This window comes from Aquarana catesbeiana, linkage group LG09 (assembly GCF_042186555.1).
Source record: "Aquarana catesbeiana isolate 2022-GZ linkage group LG09, ASM4218655v1, whole genome shotgun sequence".
NCBI lineage: Eukaryota > Metazoa > Chordata > Amphibia > Anura > Ranidae > Aquarana > Aquarana catesbeiana.
In genome coordinates, this window is record NC_133332.1 from 240578444 (window position 1) to 240594008 (window position 15565).

General features: G+C 45.4%; 1 protein-coding gene across 3 annotated transcripts in view; it reads left to right on the forward strand.

Moving 5' to 3' along the window:
* HDAC6 (histone deacetylase 6) overlaps nt 1–15565 on the forward strand; it is a 159567-nt gene that overhangs the window by 108058 nt on the left and 35944 nt on the right. For all 3 annotated transcript variants that reach the window (XM_073600035.1, XM_073600036.1, XM_073600034.1), the window contains exons 23-28: nt 659–808; nt 1004–1178; nt 3416–4200; nt 4788–4889; nt 15085–15231; nt 15310–15438. In XM_073600035.1, coding sequence (XP_073456136.1) covers nt 659–808; nt 1004–1178; nt 3416–4200; nt 4788–4889; nt 15085–15231; nt 15310–15438 — 1488 coding nt within the window. The remainder of the gene's footprint in view (nt 1–658; nt 809–1003; nt 1179–3415; nt 4201–4787; nt 4890–15084; nt 15232–15309; nt 15439–15565) is intronic.

Sequence of the window (15565 nt, forward strand, 5' to 3'; positions counted from 1 at the left end):
TCGGGGTATGCTCTTTACAAGGTGTCAGAGGTGGGCAGTGTCAAAATGCCTGAGATGTATTACCCGCCGTGAGTTTTCTGAATAAATCAGTTTCAGTATCATTGTCCAGATTTTTCTTTATTGTAAGATCCAAAAATGCTAAAGTACTTTCATGTATAGTTGACGTAAAAAAATTGAGATTAAAGAAGTGTTTATTAACCCCCCAAAAAAAGATCCTGGTCCCTTAAAGCAGATTAAACAGCACTGTGCTTGTGCTGCGTAATCTCCCCCCTCTAGAAGGTAAAAAAACCAGGCTGAACCTGCAACTTCCTGTATCCCCTCTCTGCGCTGACCACGATAGTCAGGGCTGCTGAGCCCTGACCACCATGGTCAGCGTACATCTCTCCGTCGTCCGCAGTCCTGCTATGCTCTCCTCTCTCCCCCTCACCCCCTTCTTCCCTGCCTATCAGCTTTCCGTGTCTGCGTCTATCTTTAAATGTGACATTTTAAAGATAGGACTGCATTAGTAGAATGATGGGACAAATCTAAGAAATATCAAGATAGCTTTAAGAGGTGAAACATAGTAGCACATTATCAGCTATTCAGAAAACTGGCCAATAGAAAATGATTGCAATGCACACTGACAAACTGCCATGCTCAGCTCTCTGTCCTTCTGTAGTTTAATCCACAGCTGGTTTTAATATCTGCCGGTTTTGACGCTGCGCGTGGAGACCCACTTGGAGGCTGCCGTGTCTCTCCAGAAGGCTATGCCCACATGACACACCTCCTGATGGGTCTGGCAGGTGGCAAAGTGGTGATCGTTCTGGAGGCAAGTATTTTATTTCTTACCTCCTAGATTTCTGAATTAATTGTGTTTTATATGTATTTATACTCTTAGTACAAACCAACATTTTGAAACTATCATAGCTACCAGTCTTTATCAGCTTTTGTCTACAATCTTTTTGACTAATATAAACTGATTGAACAGATCTATATTAATTCATTTCCATTTGTCTCATATCAGGGTGGTTATAATCTGATCTCCATCTCAGATTCCATGTCTATGTGTACTCGCACACTTCTTGGAGATCCCCCTCCTCACTTGACTGACTTACATCCTCCCCGTCCATCAGCACTGCGTGCAATCTCCAATGTCCTCAGTGTCCATAACAAATACTGGCGCAGCCTCAGATTACAAGGTTAGAAAATGGGGAGGTGATGGGTTGGGAAATGCTTTCACTAGAAGCAGTTACTTATATTATTTTAAATTCTGTTTTTTGTTTAAAACAATTGTACCCAGATACAGAGGTACAGGAAAAATGGAAGAGTAATTGTCAGTATGTAAAATCATTTGGAACAGATATAAAGCATATAAAAAAATAAGAAATAAAATTGAATGTGAGTCATCACTGCAAACGTGTTGTGTGGCAGAATACAGAGGTAAACATACATTAGCAATGATATTTGCAGTGTTTGGACCAGGGGGGTCATCTCAAGCTTAGCGTAAGAGCAGAGTTACACCATAGGTCATCCATTTTATGAAATTTAAGTGGACAGTTTCTCTTCCCATACGTAACTTTTTTTCTATATGGGATGATCTGATTAAGTAATAGTTTCCACAGAGATACAATGGGGAAAATAGATTTATCCATTTAATGGCAATGGCTTTATGTGCGGTTCCCTGAAAAATATTCTAGAGTATTGTGGACAGCACTCTTCATCTAGTATATCAAAAAGACAAAGTTCAGGTGGGAGAGTGTTACAGTAGATTAGCAAGAAGGGTGACTACCTACTTCCGAAACCCAGATATCACCCGACAACCACATATGAGGTGCGTAAAATCTGCTTGAGGTTGAGTACATTGTATGCAATAGGAGGTGGCCATATATCCCATTTTATGTATTAAACCGGGGGGATAAGTAGGTTTGATGAATAGTATATAATTTAATCAGCTTGTTAAGCACAGGTGATACTAACATTTAAGAGAAGCAAGTGTCATCCCTGTCCTCTGTAGACATAGTTGGCATAAGGGTTTGCCATTTAGCTATAAAGCCCAAATCCATGAAAAAAAAAAAAATGTGCAGCAGCCCACCCCCCTCAGCCCCTCTAATACTTACCTGAGCCCATCTTTATCCAGCGATGTTGCAGGAGTGTCTCAGCTGCCCGGGACTCCCCTCCTTGTTGGCTAAGACAGCAGCGTGGCATGATTGGCTCCCGCTGCTGTCAATCAAAGTCAGTCAGTCAATCAGGAGAGAGAGGGGGCAGGGCCGGATCATGGCTCCATGTCGGAATGGACACAGGGAGCTGTGACTCGGCTTGGGTGCCCCCACAACAAGCTGCTTGCTGTGGGGGCACTCAACAGGAAGGAGGGGCCAGGAGCACAGAAGAAGGACCCGAGAAGAGGAAGATCTGGGTCACTCTGTTAAAAAAACACTGCACAGGGCAGGCAAGTGTAACATGTTTGTTATTTTAAAAAAAACATGGGACTTTACAAAAACTTTAAGGATAAAATACTTACCTTAATCCTCGCTCCAGCAGTGTGTCCCCCGCGCTGCAGCCAGTCCCCCGCAGCTCCTTTGTGAGCTGCAGCCACTCCAGCCTCCAAAACATTCAATACAGGGTTAATGTCCCTATATTGTATGTGATGGCTCTGCCCACAGAGTGGAGATAGACTGAGGAGGAGAGTGTGGAAGCGGCGTATAAGGTAAGTGATACTACCTGTTCTGAAATCCCCTATACACTGCAAGCAAATAATAATTTATGGGTTTTTTTGTTTATTTTTAATTGGGCTTTAACAGCCAGTGGAATTTTTCAAAAAAAGTGGCACCCACCCCAACCTATAACTAGCCTTTGCAGTAAGGTGCACACGGAAGGGCAACACACATCAAACAAAGATTTCCCAGTTCTCTTACCAGCCAGCCTGCAAAACAACCAAATTGACCCGTGTAACAATTCACGTTACAAAATAGAGGTTTTGTTTGCACACATTTGAAAATATGTGCATAAGCTGTAGTGCCTACGTCAAGGCTCCTCTGTGTACTGTGGTTTTTACTCTATCATTTTCAGAGTCTCCCAAGTTGGAGCACATATACAATGGATAGCTTAAGGGCAGGATTGCCTAGAGGGAGCCCATCCTTCCCTAAAAGGCAAAGGGACGCACGGGACACCCAGCAAAAGCACAATGGCAGCTGAAGGCATCCAGTGCATCCCCGCATCCAGTTCAACCAACTGTACAAAAAAGTGGCAGCACCCCGAGCTATAACTAGCCTTTGCAGTAAGGTGCACATGAAAGGGCAACGCACATCAAACAACTTGGGACCTTATGATTTTAGGACTCAGTGGTTAGTTACCAATGGGCTTGTTACAATTTCTAAACTGTGTCTCCAAACTTTGGCAAAGGCATGGCATTTACTTATATTTGCATTTCTCTAAACAGTTAACCCCTCTCCACCCTCTGAAGTATCAAAGGAGGTGTGTTGGACACCGCAGAAACAGCAGCCAAGTAAAGTCATGCCTATGGTTGAGTCTTCATCCTCCCCGCAACTGACGACCATTTCCCCTGGAAAGAATATTGTAGAAACACAGTGTCTCCAGGAATTTTATTTGACTGGCTTCAAAGCTGATGATGATAGTCTGAACACCAGGTCTGAAATTTTGGAGGTGAAAAGTCAGCTGTCTGTAGCCTTCAGGAATGAGTCCAATGACAGTGTTTCCAGCATAGACAGTCATTCTGTAACATATACTACAGAAGAAAGTATGGAAACACCATCGTCAGAGAACGGTCAGACCTTGGATAGTGTTGGGGAGCCTTCACCTCAAAAAAGTACTGAAATGGCTAAACATGAACTCAAAGAGAGCTCAGTAAATAAGGATGAAGTCTCCAATTCTCTTTTATCCAACTTAGCTGATGTAGAGAAGAAAGAAGAGTTGGTGGTTGAGGTGCAGATTCCTGGTCAAGATTCAGTGCACATAGGTTCTAATGAAGGCGAGTCGCTGGGAACAGCCATTGAAGTCCAGGTTTTAGAAAGAACGCCAGATATTTTGATGTCTGATGACCGGACAGAGAGCTCTGTGGAGGAACTCCTTAGAGACTTGAAGCTGGACAATAGTAAAAACACAACTCCCAGCATTACTGATAATGACAGTGAACCTTCTGGTGGGGCTAGAAAGAAGATATTTCCTCTAGTGCAGCAAGTGGCTAATAGTTCAGAGGAAACTTCTGTGAGTGTTAGAACTGAACACAGCTCTTGTTCTGTGTATTCATATTTTATCAATGGCTCTCATTTCTCTTTCTTTCAGCGGTTTCTTTCTTCACCCTTTTCCCTCTCGTTCTTTATAATTTCTCACTCATCTTCAGTCTTCCTTACTTTTTGTCTCACTCTTTTTTCCCCTCTCTCTTTACCTTCTTTTCTCTGGCTTTCCTCTCACTCGCCCCTCTTTCTCACTCCTCGCACTCATATCTTTCCTCACTCACTCCTCTCTCTCTCACTCCTCCACTCTCTCACTCCTCACACCCATGCCTTTCCTCACTCACCCCTCTTTCTCACTCCTCACACTCATGCCTTTCCTCATTCACTCCTCTGTCTCACACCTCCTCTCTCTCACTCCTCGCACTCATGCCTTTCTTCATTCACTCCTCTCTCACTCCTTACCTCACTCACTCTTCCCCCAATCATGCCGTTCCTTATTCACTTCCCTCTCTCTCTCCTCCCCTCACTCTCTCCCTCCGCTCTTTTACTTCTCCACTTACTCCCCTCCTCGCTCCTCCATTCACACTTTCTCTCTCTTTTTGTTCTCTGTTTCTGTAGTCTCAAGATACTCACCTGGAGGAGAATCTACTCTCTGAAGCTGCTGGTAAATGCTCAGCCTCATGTCATCAGCTAGACGTGGAGTCTTCACTGAAATACTCTGTAAGTTCTGACTTTTTTATTGCCTGTTAGCAGCCATTTTACACTGTTTCTCAGAAATCTAACCAAATTATGCTAATTTCACCATAAAAGTTCACTAACTGGTTCCATGGTTTCAGGGTGTGGTTTCTGTCTCTTCCACTTTACTCAACTAGAAAAGGGCGTTATCTGACCCGTCACTGGCAGTGCACAGATTACACTTCCAGCACAGCATAGGCTGTAAGCTAAAGGGGTTAAGAGTAGGAAAACTACAGCATGTTGGATGTTTCAATGGATCACCAGTGTAGCGCCATAGAGTGTGAAAGTAAAAGTGCAGCTGACACATTTTCACTTTCTAAAAACCTGCCCTTCATTAAAGCAGAGTTCCTCCCAAAAGATGAACTTCCGCTCATCTGTCAAATCCCTCCCCCCCCCCATTGGCACCTTTCGGGGGGGGGGGGAGGGGGTGGCGGGAGCTGGTACACTGTCCCCACTTCCGTCGGACCTCGCCGTGGCCCCCTCCTCCTTCCCCACTGCCGGGTTCCCTTACCGGCAATGGCAGCGGCAGCATCCGAAAGACGATGGAAACTTTGGCTATGGTGCCGACATCGATGGATTCCAGGACAGGTAAGTGTCCTAATATTAAAAGTCAGCAGCTACAGTATGTGTAGCTGCTGACTTTTAATTTTTTGAGGGGGTGGCCAGAACACCGCTTTAAACCTACTGAACATAGTTTCTTAAAATAAATTGATATTTAAAAAGTGAACATTTGTTTAGGTAACATCCAGTAACATAAACTGTGCCTAATTAGTAACATGAAAATGTTACCTTTTTATCTGGAATTTCTCTTGAAATATAGAAGTGCACTTCCTAGTGTGTGAGGGTGCCTAGGCACTACTGTACCTACTTCTTCATAGCTTTATAGGTGTATATCTGCCGTGTTAGATCTAAGACACTCACTGGCCTTTCACTGCTAGTCTTAGAAGATTCGGATTGAGATTTGGTGATGTCACTGTTATAATGCTCACTGTTCTTGCTGGATGCTGTGACACAAAGGGACAAAAACCTTCCTCTACAAAGATGCCTTCCTCCACACAGCAAGTGCAACAAGGTATAGTAAAGTAGTAATGGGGAAAGAGCAGCTGCAGAGAGATCACCGACAATACTGCTGATTAGTACTTTGCCCTCTGTCTTCTTTCTTTATCATACATCATGGAACACAGAGTGAGGCTATTATTCCTTACTTACTGGGTTATACTTCATCTCCAGGTGAAATGACACTAGTAGACCAAAGGTCTTTAGGCAGGAAGTAATCCTTTATATAAGCCCTCATATACAGGAAATACTTCAGTTTTTTACCAGTGTCTGCAAGGTGGATGGGCACGTTTGTTTGAGCTCTCTCGAGCTCCAGGTCTTGAAGTCCTAGCACTGTTCTAAAATGAATCAAGAGATTGACCGATTGGATCCATTTGGAACAAGCTTATATGCTAAGATAAATGGTACCCGAGCCTCGCAAAAAAAAAAGACGCAAGGGTCCTGCAAGGTTTTGCCTTTAATGCGACCTCTGGGCGCTGCACCCTGCGTAGTGGAATCCCGGACAGCACAGAGCTAAGGCATGACTGCAGGGTGCTGTACAGATCCAAGGGAGTGGACCCTAAAACATGAAAAGGGTAGCCAGTCCTTGAAGGTCCTCAAGTGACAGGAACCCGCCGTGATGAATCAAGATTGGGCTCTTAGTTTCTAAGGTTGCCCTGTGCCTGGACAGGTAAGTGAAATCCCCCCTTATTTACTTATTGTGGGGTGGCTCGTGTGTGTAACAATCTGTTGATCTAGCTAAGGCTGGACACCTGTGTAGCAGTGACAGGAGGGGGGAGTTTGGGCTAGCTGCTGGTGTTTGAATTGGAGTACCTTTTTCCTGATGTCTTTTGCTGTTTTACCATATGGAGAGTCCGCGCACAGAGGTTGGTTCGCCATGGCGCACGTGCATTTACCAGAGTGCATGATCGTTTGTGGCTACTGGCGGCCATTGCACACGTGGCTTGCCACGCAGTATGTTGTGTGTACACTGAGCCGCGCATGCGCTGTAGCTCTAAGATGGCGCATGAGGATTCAGCACGCATGCGCAGAGCGTCCCAGCACACAGCTATCTTATTTAAACAGTAAATGGCTGACATGCGGCGCTTCCAGGGGACAGCTGTGGGACACAGAGTAGGCATTGTATCATTCACTTTATAGCAACTCATTCCTCCTTACTTGGGTCACGTGAGTCACCAGGTGTTGGTTGGCAGGCTAAAGTGCTTAGCAAGATTGTTGCATAGGGGCTTGGTGAGCTCTATTAAATGGTCTCCCTTCTGGGGTAAAATACTAAACCCAGGTACTCCCTTTTTGTGGCTTGTAATGTCTTAAAAAAAGAGGAGCGGGTAAAGGCACACCTATGTCATCAGCAGCTCCTGAGGAGCCTAGTTGTAACCCTAGTGTTATATCCCCTGAGAGACCAGAGACTTCCAGGCAAGCTGAGCCGCTGCGCCTGTCTGGTTTTGTGCCTACAGTCAACGCTGCTGCTTCACCCTTTATCACCAGGGATGAACTGTCCTTAGCCCTAGCCAGGTTAGAGCACAGGATTGCTGATATGATTGCCTCCATCCCATAAGGTGGCAAGAAGCGTGACAGATCCCCACCCTGAACCTCCTATTTTGGAGCAGTAATGGGTTGAGGAAGGGGAAGAGCTAGATGCTAAGGACTTAGGAGATGGCCCGGCAGACGAGTCTGCTTCTGAGGAATCTGGGCCAGAAGATGTCTAGTTGGTATAAGCCTCTCAGTCGCAGAGGCTTTTGATCCAGACTCTTACCGAGATGGTTCGCTCTGCCTTTAAGTTACCTCCTGCAAAGGTTTCTGAGCCTCCTTTGTCCTCTTTGGGGTCCCTGAAGCCTCTTCAGGCTGCACAGGCTTTCCCCTTGCACCCGCTGTTGGAAAAGGTGATGTATGCTGATTGGGAACATCCTGACAAGATTTTCATTCCTTCTAAGAGGTTTCCCCTTTTATATCACTCTGAGGAAAAGTTTGTTAAGAAATGGAGCATGCCAGCCTCTTCCTTAAACCAATACTTAACTTGTCCAGTGGATAACACACAGGGCTTGAAAGCCCCTGTTGACAAGAAACTAGAGTCATTATTAAAGGCTTCCTTTTCTTTGACCAGTTCAGCTATTCAGCCAGCTGTCGCAGCAATTGGAGTCTGCCAGTACTTAAAGGATCAGGTCAGATGGCCTGACAGGCCTAACCAGGAGGATGATCTTGCTGAAAACGGGGCAGATATTCCTCAAGCGCTGTGTTTTGTTGTTGAAGCCTTAAAAGATTCTATACAGCAGGTTTCTCATTTGGCTCTCCTGTCTGTACACATGCACAGACTTGTGTGGCTTAGGAACTGGTCAGCCGAGATTCCCTGTATGAGGTTATTGACAGGGTTCCCCTTCCATTGAGAACGTTTGTTTGGTGATGATCTGGACAAGTACATCCAAAAGATTTCTGGAGGAAAGAGTTCTTTACTTCCTGTAAAGAGAAGGACCAGGCGTCCTTCGTTTAAAACGTCCTCCGGTATTTCAGCGCCAAGGCAGTCCCACCGCCAACAGGGCGCTAGAGCCAGGGGCAAGCCACAAGGCTAGGGCCAGAAAAAACCCTGGGTCCAGAACTCTTCTAAACACGGCACCAAGCCTTCCTTTTGAGGGGACACCCCCACTCTATCGGGTGGGGGTAAGGCTGCTCCAATTTGTGGACATTTGGAGAACAGTGGTGCAGGACGAGTAGGTGACCTCAACAGTGTACCGCGGTTACAAGCTAGAATTACGGAGGTTTCCTCCTCAGAGGTTTTTAAGATCCAATGTTCCTGTGGATCCTCCAAAAATGAAACTTATTGTTTGAAGCACTAGAGCAGTTAGTGCATCAGGGAGTGATCATACGTGTTCCGGTGTCCGAAAGAAGCACAGGGTTTTATTCAAACCTGTTCACGGTTCTAAAACCAAATGGAGACATAAGACCAATCTTTGACCTAAGATCCCTGAACCAACATCTGTTAATCCAATCCTTCAGGATGGAGTCAGTCTGCTCGGTAGTAGCCTCACTCCAGATGGGAGACCTCTTAGCCTTCATCGATATCAAGGACGCGTATTTACACGTACGTATCTTTCAGCCTCATCAGAGGTTCCTGCGATTTGCAGTAGAGGAAGGTAATTTCCAGTTTGTGGCACTGCCCTTCGAGCTTGCCACAGCACCTCGGGTGTTTACAAAGATCCTAGCACCTGTACTGGGTCTTTTAAGGGTCCAGGGGATCTTGGTGCTTGGATACTTGGACGACCTACTGCTCAGAGATCACTCACTACAGGCCCTGGAACACAGGCTTGCCTGCACAGTGCAGTATTTAGAAAACTTGGGCTGGGTCATAAATACCAAAAAGTCTGCCTTAAGACCAGCTCAGAGTCTCAAGTATCTAGGTCTGATCCTGGATACGGTCCAGGCAAAGGTATTTCTGCCACCCATAAAGATCTGTGCCCTGAAGGATCAGGTGCGTCAGGTAAGGGGCACCAGGCAACCCTCCATTCGGCTCTATTTGAGTCTTCTGGGAAGGATGGTGTCCTCCTTTGAGGCAATTCTCTATGCTCAATTCCATACACTCAATTCCATTCCAGGCCTATACAACAAAACATCTTGTCAGCTTGGAACAGGAGAGCCTTCATATATAGCCTTATAGCCTTCATATTTGCTGCTGCTAGGATTGCTATAGCCAGGTCCTGGAAAGCTCCTATAATTCCTCTTGAATTGGTAAAAAATAAATTGTCATGGATTATGATTAATGAATGTCATTCAGCAATATTGCTTGACAAACAAAATTATTTTGACAAAATATGGAAGCCCTGGATTGAATACCTATCGGATATCTTATAAAATACTATTAATCTTTTTTTTTTGTTTTTTTTTTTTGCTTTTTCTTTTTGTTTGGGATATCCCTCTTGGAGACACAGGTACAGGTATCTTTAGAACAGCCAGTTGGTTAGTCTTTAAAAGATATTTAATATTTAAAATTAGTATAGTAAAATAAGTAAGTATATGCCCTCTAAATACGGCAAAATACTTATGATATATTTCTTTCTAGAGCTAAGTTTTATATGAGAATTACTCATTTAAATACATGCATATACCGTATTTATCGGCGTATAACACGCACTTTTTCCCCTTAAAATCAGGGGAAAATCGCGGGTGCGTGTTATACGCCGATCCCCTGCGATCCTGACCTGTCAGATCTTCAAAATCGCCGACCGCGATTTGAAAATGGTGCCGCCGGCGCCAAAATACACAGAGCCGGTCCTCGGCTCTTCTCGGCCACTTTCCGCTTCACTCGAGCGCCGCACTGACAAGGCTGCACTGGGGAAGGCTGCACTGACAAGGCTGCACTGGGGAAGGCTGCACTAACAAGGCTGCACTGACATGCCTGCAAGGCTGCACTGGGGAAGGCTGTACTAACAAGGCTGCACTGACATGCCTGCAAGGCTGCACTGGGGAAGGCTGCAAGGCTGCACTGACATGCCTGCAAGGCTGCACTGGGGAAGGCTGCACTGACAAGGCTGCACTGACATGGCTGCACTGACAAGGCTGCACTGACATGCCTGCAAGGCTGCACTGGGGAAGGCTGCACTGACAAGACTGCACTGACAAGACTGCACTGACAAGGCTGCACTGACAAGACTGCACTGACAAGGCTGCACTGACATGGCTGCACTGACATGGCTGCACTGGGGCAAGGCTGCACTGAGAAGGCTGCAATGATGGGCATTTAAATGTAAGTTTTTTTCCCTTCAACTTCCCTCCTAAAAGTTTTTTTTTCCTTAAAATTCCCTCCTAAACTTGGGGTGCGTGTTATACGCCGATAAATACGGTATATTACTTTTAAAACCTTTTGAGCTTATATGTATCTTTATACCATACTGGTGTATTCCTTTAAGCTCTCTTATGCTTATATAATGGAAACGTGTACTTGTTTTTTTTTTTTTTAAATATTTCAATAAAAACTATTGTAAACGGACCAGGAGAGCACAAGCCCTGGATTACCCCACGTCCTTATCTCCCAGGGGAAGCTTAAGCCTAAGCTGGTGGTTGCAGGATCGGAACCTGCAAAAGGGAAGATGCTCCTCCCAGTGTCTTGGAGAGTACTGACCACAGACGCCAGTCTCTCAGCTGGGGAGCGACCCTAGAGGAGCTCACAGCTCAGGGGAGATGGTCAAAGGCAGAGCAGAGCCTGCCAATCAGCATCCTGGAGTTATGGGCGGTACATCTGGCCCTACGGTCCTGGATGGTGGAGCTTCAGGACTGCCCCATCAGGGTTCAGTCCAACAATGCCACTGTAGTGGCCTATATCAACCACCAGGGTGGTACCTGGAGCCGTTCAAATCAGGAGGAGGTGAACCACATATTAACCTGGGTAGAGGGACATGTGCTGGTTTTATCAGCGGTCCATATCCCGGGAGTAGAGAACTGGAAGGCAGATTATCTCAGCCACCAGCAGATCTGCCCGGGGGGAATGGTCCCTATACCCGAACGTGTTTCGGGAAATCTGCCCAGCGTTGGGGACAGCCAGAGGCCAATCTATTGACATTCAGATTCAACAACAAGCTACAGCAGTTTGTATCCCGAACAAGGGATCCCTTGGCAATCAGAACACATTCTCTAGTAGTTCCATGGAACCAGTTCTCCCTGGTTTATGCTTTCCCCCCGATCCCTCACCTTCCAGATTTGTTGCGCAGGATTCGGAGAAAGGGGGTTCCAGTCATCCTGGTGGCACCAGCCTGGCCCAGAAGGCCCTGGTTCCCAGAGATCGTGAGATTGGCAATAGACGGGCCATGGACGCTTCTGCGCTGCCCCTATCTACTGTCTTAAGGTCCTATATTCCACCCCAATTTACAGTCTCTAAATTTGACGGCATGGCTATTAAAGCCTGGGAGTTAAAGAACCGCAGTATCTCGGGACCGGTGGTGTCTACCCTAGTGAATGCCAGAAAAATGGTCACTAGGAAGATCTATTATTGGATCTGGAAAGCCTATATTGCTTGGTGTGAAGCTAGAAAATGGCATCCTCTGAAATACATGATTGTGAGAATTCTCTCTTTTCTACAGTCGGCTGTGGAAATCAGATTGGCTTGGAGTACAATCAGGGGTCAGATTTCGGCCTTGTCAGTATTTTTCCAAAGGCCCTTAGCCTCCCATTGACTGATCTGAATATTTATGTAGGGGGTAACTCGTTTGCTTCCCCCCATTAGGTCACCTATGTGTACTTGGGACTTAAGCCTGGTACTGTCTGTGTTACAGAAGCAACTGTTTGAGCCTATTAAGAAAATTCCATTAGTCTTGCTGTCAAGCAAGCTATCCTTCCTGATGGCCATCACCTTGGCTAAAAGGGTGTCGGAGTTGGCGGCCCTTTCGTGCAGGGAACCATACTTGATCCTTCACCACGACAGGGTCGTGTTACGACCTGTTCCATCCTTTTTGCCAAAAGTGGTGTTGGCCTTTCATTTGAAACAGGACATTATTTTGCCTTCTTTTTTTCTCAGCCTTATTTGGCGGAAGAGAGACGACTGCACTCCTTCGATGTAGTGCGTGCAGTCAGAGTTTATTTGTCTAGATCTGCAGAGATCAGACTCCTTTTGTTTTACCAGAAGGACCCAAGAAGTGGCAGGCAGCTTCCAAGACTTCCATTGCCCATTGGGTCCGTCAATTGGTCATTCAGGTCTACGTTCTGAAACGTAAAGCTCCTCCCTTCAGGGTGAGAGCTCATTCTACCAGGGGTGTAGGAACCTCCTGGTTTTTTCACCATCAGGTATCTGTGGCTCAGATTTGTAAGGCTGCTACCTGGTCTTCAATACATACATTTACAAAATGTTATCAAGTGGATGTTCGAGCAGCCAAGGATTCGGCTTTCGGTTGCAGTGTACTGCGGGCTGCCGTATAGGTTTGATGGATATTGTTTTGGCATCGTGTCTCCCTCCCCTCAAGGCTATTGCTCTGGGTTGTCCCAGTAAGTAAGGAATAATAACCTCACCCTGTGTCCCGTGATGTACTCAAAAGGATTTTACAGGTAAGTATGACAAAAAAATAATATTTTTTGGGGGGTGCATAATTTCAGATTTCCGCTCCTATTTAAAAGGACATGATAATGTTTTTACACACTTTATTGTGTGATTATCATCTTAAAGGCCAGTTGTCTACACTTCAATGCATTGGACTGGCAATTGCTGCAAGTCTCACGGTTGGTTTATGTGTTAAAGAAGATTCAGAGGCCATAGAGCAGGCTGTCCCCCTAATATGCACTCTGCAGCTGAAGACCACTGCAATGGTAAGACTTGCAGCACTTACTGTTTGACCAAACTCGAGATATGTTTTCGTTCTTTTCAAAGAGACTTCAGTTGTGCTTTGATGTAAATAATCATATCCATCCATACTGTTTTCCAAACTTTGTTTTTCTATATAGTTTGGTAAGGTATCCCTATCATTAGAGGAATATGCAGTCTGTCACTATGGTCTCCTTCAAATGTTTGTTGCCTGGCATTGCATAGACCTCAAACAGCATGTAATAAAAGTCTGGGAAAAGACAGAACTCTTTATATCTATACTTGTTCAGGGGCATTCATTCAGAAAGTAATAACTACAAAGTAATAATTATATCGGTGAGGGTGTCTCTGTAAGGTGCCACAATTGACTAAACAACAAAAGGGTATCCCCTAAATGGACTTGTAAGGCACTCAAATAGTTTATAGAAAAGACATATTTTATAGTAAGGGATACCCTGAAGAAGGAGACATAGATCTCTGAAACGCATAGTGTGAACTACAAGAAACTTACTGTCAATCATTGTGGTCATTTTGTACTTTATACACAGTAACTGTAATCATTCCAATATATTTTATCTTTATTATGTACATTATGTTTAATAAAATATGTCTTTTCTCTAAACTATTTGAGTGCCTTAAAAGTCTATTTAGGGGGATACCCTTTTGTTGTTTAACTCCAAAGTATGACAACCAGGCATTTTCAGGAGGCGTGGATAGCAATGGCATCCTACGTGTATCCTAATTGAATGAGCTTTATATTTGGTAACATTCTGTTCTCTCCCAGCAATCAACTATCAATTGCACACACCTGTAGTGCAATGCATAAGCAAGCCCTCAGGCCGGGTTCACACTGGTGCGACGCGACAGCCGTCCTACTTTGGATCCGACTTTGCCCTGCGACTTAAAGCTGACATACGTCCGACTTTCAATGAACGGGGACGTGATCTGGATCCCCGCCAATACCAGGCACTGTATTTGGTATGAATCTTGAGGGGGAACTCTGCGCCAAATTTAAAATAAAAAAACAGCATGGGATTACGCTAAGCCCCCGCCCGCTGAACCCGACAACCAACGGCCAGGGTTGTCGGGAAGAGGCCCTTGTCCTCATCAACATGAGGACAAGGTGCTTTGGGGTGGGTGGGGAGCGCACCCACCCCCCCATGTTGAGGGCATGCGGCCTGGTATGGTACAGGAGGGGGGGGGTGCTCGCTCGTCCCTTTCCTGACCAGCCGGGCTGCGTGCTCGGATAAGGGTCTGGTATGGATTTGGGGGGGGCGCGTTTTTTCGGCGTAGGGGGTTCCCCTTAAAATCCATACCAGACCCAAGGGCCTGGTATGCTCTTGGAGGGGGAACCCATGCCGGTTTTTTATTTAAAATTTGGCACGGAGTTCCCCCTCAAGATCATCTGAGCACAAGTCGCATGCCAAAGTCGTATCATGCGAGACGGCGATCCGACTTTGATCCGACTTCAGTGATAGTCAATCGGCTGAAGTAGGATCAAAGTCGGACCAAAGTAGTTTAGGGAGCATTTCTAAAGCCTGAACGACTTGTGTTGGACCAGTTAGGATGGCTCCCATAGGGAAACATTGATTTTCACACGTCATGCAACATGAGCTCCCAATGTCGGAGCATTTGTCACACTAGTGTGAACCCAGCCTTATAGTCAGAAAATGCATTGATTTTAAGACTCAGCTGCTGGGAACTGATTGGTAACCTTCAGTGCAATTGCAATACAAATGCACAAGTTCCTGAGGATTTATTTTTGCTGAAAGTTTTCTTTATGTTTCATGTAACTTGGCTATTAACAATTAGCATTGTCCTTTTGTTTCACTTTCCATTTCTCGTTTCCAGGGGGAGATATTTACAGTGACGCCACTGGCCTCGTGTCCTCATCTGGAGTCAGTGTGTGAGCTGCCCCCTTGTGGGCTGAATGTGACACAGCTGTGTGCTGCTTGTGGTACAGACATAGAGAACTGGGTGTGCCTGACATGTTATGTGGTGAGGAAGGTCTCCCTCTCAGCTAATAAATGGTGGATATCTCATGCTGTAAAGTGACGGTTAATTTCTGTCTTTCAGGTTCTGTGTGGGAGGTATGTCTCTCAGCACATGATGTCTCATGGAGTTTCGTCTGGTCACAATCTTGTACTCAGCTTCTCTGATTTGTCTGTCTGGTGTTATGGCTGTGACTCCTATATCCATAATGAGGTAAGGAGGTTATGTAAGAGAATATACTGTAGATATGTCTGCCAGCATTTACAAATGCCCCAAAAGGAACATAAAATTTCTTTATATGTTTTCTTTGTTATCTTAAAAACGAAAAAGTACAGCTTTT